The 7,968-nt window shown below is 42.0% G+C and overlaps 1 protein-coding gene across 3 annotated transcripts in view; it reads right to left on the bottom strand.

Moving 5' to 3' along the window:
- The window catches only part of ATP13A4 (ATPase 13A4), a 126,102-nt gene continuing 118,649 nt past the window's right edge, over positions 516 to 7,968 (bottom strand). For 2 of the 3 annotated variants that reach the window (XM_013963728.2, XM_005675108.3), the window contains exons 29-30: positions 6,252 to 6,332; positions 516 to 1,148 (exon numbers count right to left, since the gene is read on the bottom strand). In XM_013963728.2, coding sequence (XP_013819182.2) covers positions 936 to 1,148; positions 6,252 to 6,332 — 294 coding nt within the window. In that variant the 3' untranslated portion in view covers positions 516 to 935. The remainder of the gene's footprint in view (positions 1,149 to 6,251; positions 6,333 to 7,968) is intronic. The other variant, XM_013963735.2, reaches the window with a different exon arrangement.

Raw genomic sequence — 7,968 nt, 5'->3', positions numbered from 1 at the left:
TTGAGTCAGTGAAACCATCAGATTGGAGCAGTCACCATCCTGAGGAGGGCTATTCTAGAGTCACCTGGGTCAAGAAAGACATTCTTGAGTGTAAAGACACTGAGATACTGGAATTGCTTGTTATTACAGCATTGGCTTAGCCGAGAAGGCAACGGCACCCCACTCCAGTACTCTTGCCTGGAAAATCCCATGGATGGAGGAGCCTGGTAGGCTGTAGTCCATGGGGTCGCGAAGAGTCAGACACGACTGAGTGACTTCACTTTCTCTCTTCACCTTCATGCATTGGAGAAGGAAATGGCAACCCACTCCAGTGTTCTTGCCTGAAGAATCCAAGGGACGGGGGAGACTAGTGGGCTGCCGTCTATGAGGTCGCACAGAGTCAGACACGACTGAAGCGACTTAGCAGCAGCAGCAGCAGCAGCACTAATACACAGGAGAGGCCAAAAATAGAAGAAAACATCTCAGATCTAAAAAGTACCACAAAGGAAAGGAAACCAGACAGTAAAGAGCAGTGTGATGGTTCTCCAGCATTTGTTTTTCGATCAATAAAATAAGAATTCAAAAATGATCTTCAACATGTTTATAGTTCTATGCTACTTTCCCTCAACTCATTAAAACATATACATCTAAGAAGAAAGATTACATACTCTCCTCCTTCAGCCAGGCAATCTCTTGGCCCTTTGCCATCCCTGGGATATTCTTCTAATACTTTCAGAAGCCAGGAGAAAAATGCTCTCCTTAGGGCAGTGTTCAGCTCTGTAGAAAGTATCTTATCAAAAAGACTTTAATTTGTCACCATGATTGGATAGGTTTTTGATTCCAAAACCTCCAGCTGATATTATAAGAGTCTTGTTGCTTAAAAAAAATAAAATAACTGAAATTGCTCCCTTTTGTCATTGTTTCTATGTTATATAAACTTGGATATCACATTGTCTTCATAGTTGATCCTCGTTGCTCTCAAACACTGGGTTGCTGTAAGACACTCCCCTGCCACATTCTGGCATATCAGAGTAGGAGGTCTGGTTTACTGGGGGCCAGCTGGGGTCATTTGCCAAGGCTCTCTGCCATATCCGATACTGGCTTTTTGATTGATAGCCAAAACATCTTTTGATTATCATCCACAGGGCTCTATTTTCAATAATGGCCTCCTGCAAAATAAAAGAGTTATTGTTTACAATCAGAGGTTGCTTCCAGAATATACTCCTCATAAGGCACTACAGCATTGACTGCTTCAATCTAGCTTGACAAAGATCTCTGCCTCCCAAGGTGATTTCATGTAAGAGGTCAAGGCCTCTCAAACTTTTACATTTAAGAAACACTTCTGGAAGAGAGTTTCTGAAACAGAAACATAGCTTGAAGTAGTCTGCCTCAAGGATGAAATTTCTTTTGAATTTCATGTGTATCTTAAATGTGAAGTGAAAGTCGATTAGTCGTGTCCAACTCTTTGCAACCCTATGGTCTTGACAGTCCATGGAATTCTCCAGGCCAAAATATTGGAGTGGGTAGCCTTTCCCTTCTCCAGGGGATCTTCCCAACCCAGGGATCCAACCCAGGTCTCCCGCATTGCAGGCAGATTCTTTACCAGCTGAGCCACAAGGGAAGAATACTGAAGTGGGTAGTCTATCCCTTCCCCAGCGGATCTTCCCAACCCAGGAATTGAATCTGGGTCTCCTGCATTGCAGGTGGAATCTTTACCAACTGAACTATCAGGGAAGCAGTAAAAGCATCTAAATTCTGCAGTTTACTCCATATCACATCTATACATGGTTTAATATGCTGCTGCTGATTTAATACAAATGACACTTAAAATACCAAATGGTATTGACCTTATAGAAACCAAGTGTATCCCAGCATATCATTGTGTAACCATGAACACAGGTAAAATTGGGAATGTGGGCCATAGTTTTGGAGTTGGACAGATTTGGATCCGAGTCCTATCTCTGACATCTACCTCCTGTGTGCAAATTAATTACCCCATCTGAGCCTCAGGGATTAGAAATAATTCTGTCCTCTTAGATTTGTCATTCGGATTGTGTAACTCCTGTTACCAGAGAAGGCGATGGCACCCCACTCCAGTCCTCTTGCCTGGAAAATCCCATGGACAGAGGAGCCTGGCAGGCTGCAGTCCATGGGGTCGCGAAGAGTCAGACACGACTGAACAACTTCACTTTCACTTTTCACTCTCATGCACTGGAGAAGGAAATGGCAACCCACTCCAGCGTTCTTGCCTGGACAATTCCAGGGATGGGGGAGCCTGGTGGACTGCCGTCTATGGGGTCGCACAGAGTCGGACATGACTGAAGCAACTTAGCAGCACCAGCAGCAACTCCTGTTACAATGCAGGGCATGGCATGGCATAGCTGCCTCCCTTTACTATTCTTCTGAACTATCCATTTAACAAAGGGTTTGGCATTGCAGCCTTTTTCATATAAACCTCTAAACTTCACCTACAAATATTTCACTGCAATCCTTTTTCTAAGATAGCAAAAGATATGTCTCTTCAAAAACATTTTATGTCATGAGTTAAACTGAACCTTGAATAGAGCCCAAGTCATAACTTATAACACATAGTGCCTAAGAGGTTATCATGTTAATTTCATTGTTTTGTCCTGTGTGGTCACAGAGATAGACCATCTTAGAAATCATCATGAAGGAAACAAAGAGGAAAATATGAGGGCCTAAGAAGTCCCTTAGAATTAGCACTAGTTTTGGTGTCTCTCAGTGGTATTTTTGCTAAACTGAAAGAGTTAATTCTGTGGGATTCTACAAGGAATTTTGCTAGAGACAGTGGTTTCCTAAAATCCACCCATCTTTGACCTCTGAGTCCACTGCTTATAGAAATCAAAGAGAAGAGCTAGTCTGAATATTCCTCTAAAAATTGATCATCTGCTGATCAGTTAAATGAGTACATAGCTATCTCATCAGCATCTTGGAAACCTTAGGAAACACCTCACCAAAGTTTTTTTGTCCTCCTTAATTAACTAGAGAACAGTAGTTCTCTTTAGAGCTAGGATAAGGTAGGATCATGGGTATTTAATTAAAGGTTTTAAAATCCAACTTACATCCAGGAAATCTTAGCAGGCTTCAGACAAAACAAATCAACACATACACACACACACAGAAAGACTTTTGCGCTCTCCACCATATCTTGAATTTTGTTACAATTCTAGAAATGTGATAACCTATATTACTTTGCTGCTCTGAAAGGGGAAACCAAAGAAAGCACTGAGATATTTGTCTTGTCATTCTACATTGTAAATTAGATACAGAAGGAGAAACAAAAGGAAAGCCTTGATAATACACCATTTCTCTAAAAAACAAACAAACAAGAAACAACAAAAATTTTATCACATGAACTCTTCTGACAAACAATTCAAATAATTCATATATATCTATATATACACACATACATATATATACACTTACATATCCACACAAATACATAAGTAATACAAGGAGGGCTGTTAAAGCTGCCCACTTTAGCTCCTCTGCCTATAAGGAGGTTAGATCGTGAGATTAGCAAGTATAATAAGGTCTCATTCAGACTTGTTTTGTGCATATCAAATTACCCTCTCCATATGTGGGGTGGGGTGGGGGTGGGGGAGTGGGAGTGGAGGTGGACAGGCTCACTTCTTAAATTTAAGAATTGAATAAACCTTTATGCTCAGTAGTGTCCAACTTCATGTGACCCGATGGACTTCAGACTGCCAGGCTCATCTGGTGGTGGTTTAGTTTCTAAGTCATGTCTGACTCTTGCAACTCCATGGCCTGTAGCCTGCCAAGCTCCGCTGTCCATGGGATTCTCCAAGCAAGAATAATGGAATGGGTTGCCATTTCCTTCTCCAGAGGATCTTCCTAATCCAAGGATCAAACCCAGGTCTCCTGCATTGCAGGCAGACTCTTTACCGACTGAGGCATGAGGGATGCCCTTTGCCAGACTCCTCTGTCCATGCGATTTGTCTGGCAAGAATACTGGAGTGGATTGCCATTTCCTTCTCCAGGAGATCTTCCCAAGCCAGAGATCGAACCCACGTCTCCTGTATTGGCAGGTGGATTCTTTACCACTGAGCCACCTGGGAAGCTCAACTCTATGAGACGAGTTACTATTATTATCATCATTTTGCAGATGAGGAAACAGAGACTCAGAGAAGTATAGAAACTTAACCAAAATCAGCCAGCAAGAAAGGGTGGAGCCAGGATTCAAAGGCAAGTAATCTATTCTGCAACTATGTTCTTAACTGCAAACATACTGAAGGAGAATGGTTTTCTGTAGGGGGATTATGGCAGGCTTTGTTGCTTGATTACCCTACAATCCATTCCTCCTGGCTCCTCCTTGCCACCTTAAAAAAATTATAACTAGTCCAGGACAATTTGTCTAAGTTTTTGGCATAGATCCACTTTACCAGAATCCTTTTCTACTAAAGCTGACAATGAGACATAGTTCTAAGCAACGAGGCATAAGAGGAAGTTCACTGGTAAGCTGCAGGAAAATTTTCTGTTCCCTGATAAAAGGTTCATACTTGTGAGAAAAAAAGCTTGCTGGTACCTCTTCTTCCATTTTTTTTAACCTGCACTGAAAACAGACTTCAAACCCGGCTAACACAGCTACATGGGAGCTAAGCTGAGCACCATAAGCAACAAGCACAAATATGAAAGAGCTTCTAAGGATGGTGAGACAGAAAGGTGGAAGAATGCAGATTCCCAGTAACGCCAGAGACCCTAAACTAGATCTGAAGCCACTGGCTTCCAATCTTCTTGCTAAGTGAGTCAATAAATACCTTTATTGTTTAAACCACCATGAGCTGAGCTTTGCTACTTGTCTAACTGATCCATGGGTCAGGAAAAATTCATGAACAGGATAATACCAGCTGTGCCACAGAGGGTGAGATGGTATTTCAGTATGCAGAAATAGGGAAAGATATTTGAAACAGAGGAAATAAAGTTATCATGGACAGGAATAAGATCTACACATAAGACTATTCCTTAAAGGGCAAGGACAATCTTTTTGCAACTCCTTAAGAGGACTCTCATGGTGATGCTCTTTGATTAATCTGGTGGCTTTGGGAACTGTATGGTTTAGCATAGGGCTCTTTACTGTGGTTCCTGAGTCAGCTGCATCAGAATGACCTGGCAACCTACTAGAAAAACTAAAATTTGTGTTTACTGTAGACCTACCAAATCAGAAATGCTGGTGGCAGGGCTGGACAATCTGTGTTCTAACAAGCCCTCCAGGGAATTCTGATGCCCACTCAAGTTTGGGAGGCCCTGGTTTAGCGTATAGAGACATGCTCCTTACCCTAATTCTATGTTCTCTTCTGCCACCAGCTCCTGCGCAGCCTTCACTCTGCTCAGTAAAGAAGGCTCTGCGCTTACAAGACACTGCAGGGACATCAGGCCCTCGGGCCCCCGGCCCACCATGAATCCCCCCTCACTGGAACCATCCTGGGTTTGCAAGAGCAGGATGAGGACAGATGGGAGTTTTATAGCTCATCCTCCTTCAAACTGGATGCCTTAACTCTCCCCAAGAGTAAACCTTAAGAACTGGAGACTTTGTCTGATAGCGCTGAAGAAGCAGCGAGTAAAACGCGTAGCAAGGGAAAGGGGAGCACCAGCTCATTTTACTGAGGAAATGGAGCATAAAGAATAAAAGTCCAGAAAAACTTACTGTGAATCTCATTTCCCATCAGTAAAGTAAAAATGATCCAAGTTGTTCAGGGAAAGAGGCTAGACACAACAGGCCACATATCATATGATCCCCTTTCTATGGAATGACCAGGATAGGCAAATTCATAGAGACAGAGGGTGAAGGAGGAAAAAGGGGAAATAAGAAGCAACCACTAATGGGTATGAGATTTCTTTTGGGGTAATGAGAATGTTCTGGAATTAGAAAGTGGTGGTGGTTACACAACTCGGTGAACATACCAAAAAACTACTGAATTGTACACTTTAAATAAGTGACTCTAATATTCGTGACTCATATCTCAATTTCAAAAAATAAATTTAGTTGGCTCTCTAGATGTGAATTTCAGATATGCATAAGACCTTATTCCATCCTCCCCAGCCCCACTTTACAGACAGGAAAACTAATGCCCTGTTTGGAATTCATCACAGGGAACCATCATTGCTCATGTTGCCAAGTAAGGGAGCCCCTTGCCCTGCCGAACCTTTTTGGCTAAAGCTGTTCCTTTTCGGACTCCCAGAGAATGGCCCCCACCAACCCAACCAGGTATCAGAAACTCGAGGGCACTTACCTCCACGACAAGGGACACAATGAAATTGGAGCTCAGCATAATGATGATGTAGACCCTCCACAGGACAGGAGTGCAGAGCAGCTGGTGGGAGATGAAGTAGATTCAGTTTGAAGACAAATCATGCTGCAAAAAGTTCATGCTGTTCATAGTGTACTTTTCCATAGGTTTCAAATTACGTATGTAATAAACCCATGCATAGACGTGTACATTGTATTACATTTATATACATACATATACATTTTATATACATGTCTATGCATCAATGCACAGAAAATATGGAAGGATTACACTCAATGATTCCAATAACTTGGGGACCAATTGTTGCTTTCTTTTATCATCCCTCTTTCTTCTTTTTACCTCTCTGTAATTTCTAAATTTTCTAAAATAAATTTGGTTATTTTGCAAAAAAAAAAAAATAGTAAAAGTGTTTTTTGGGGTTTTATTAAAATTTTTATTTATTTGGCTGCATTGAGTCTTAGTTGTAGTATGTGGAATCTAGTTCCTTGTCCAGAGATTGAACCCAGGCTCTCGGTACTGGGATTACAGTCGTAGCCACTGGACCATCAGGGAAGTCCTCAAAGTGTTTCTTGTTTACTTGCTTTGTTTCGTTTTTACAAGGGAATACAGGAATGTGGCTCTGCTCCCAGGAGATTCTGAGGGTACACTTGTCAAACCTCTTCTCTGTGGTGTCATATCTCCCTTCAGCTGAGTCCTGGTTTGAGCCCTAAGTCGGAGCTTCCCCCTCAGGACTGTGCGTACAGCTTCCCAGGCTGTGTCATGACAAGGCTTCTCACCAATGCAGAAATCAGGGATGAAACAGATTGTCACTACTCTCTTTTGCCCCTCTTTGTCTCTGTCTTCCCTAATCCCTCCCCAGGCACATAATATTTACATATTCATGTTGAATGGTTGAACAAATGACTGAATGAGTGAATGGAAGCCAAGTATACTCTTATGTACCTGGCGCTGCCTCATACATTGCCTTACGCTTTGGTGAGGATAAAAGCTGTACAACTCCATGAAGGGCAGGGGTATTAAAATTCAAAGTTCAAATCCATTTCAAGGAATTTCTCTTAGAGATATACACGGCTGAAATAATATATGTGTAAAGTTATTTTATTTCAGCTTTGCTGGTAATGGTAAAAAAATTAGAAGCAATTTAATGTTTGTCAATAGGGGACTCATATAAATTATGGTATACATAAATAGACATTGAAATACTACATTAGCATAAAAAAGCATAAGGAAACGTTATGTGCTCATGTGCAACAATCACCAAAATATACTGTTACATGAAAGAGCGAAGTGTAGGATCATGTATGCGGTCGTGAAAGCCATGAAAATGCTTCACCTGGATCTCCTGCTGCTTGGAGGATAAAAGGCAAACACTCCAACTACCACCATGCTTGGAATCTACCACCATGCTCACCCTGTGACCACACTGCATGCATGGTCGGCTCAGAGTTAGTAAGTGAGGACACCAGGGCTGCTACTTACACTCATTCTTGTGAGACACCTCTGATGGGCAACTTTGGCTTGACTTTCCTGGAATTGTGCTGCAATCTGAAACTTGGCTCATTCAGCTCACCTTTCATCTCTCTGTCCTTCAGAGGAATCAGACCCATATCATAGTGTGGCCCCCTCCCCACCTTCACTGGTTGCCTAATCTCTTTCCTCTATGGGTAATTTCTCCAACAACTTTCTTGTACATCTCATC

Source organism: Capra hircus, chromosome 1, assembly GCF_001704415.2.
Source record: "Capra hircus breed San Clemente chromosome 1, ASM170441v1, whole genome shotgun sequence".
NCBI classification, from domain to species: Eukaryota; Metazoa; Chordata; class Mammalia; order Artiodactyla; family Bovidae; genus Capra; species Capra hircus.
This window is presented reverse-complemented; position numbering and strand designations above follow the sequence as displayed.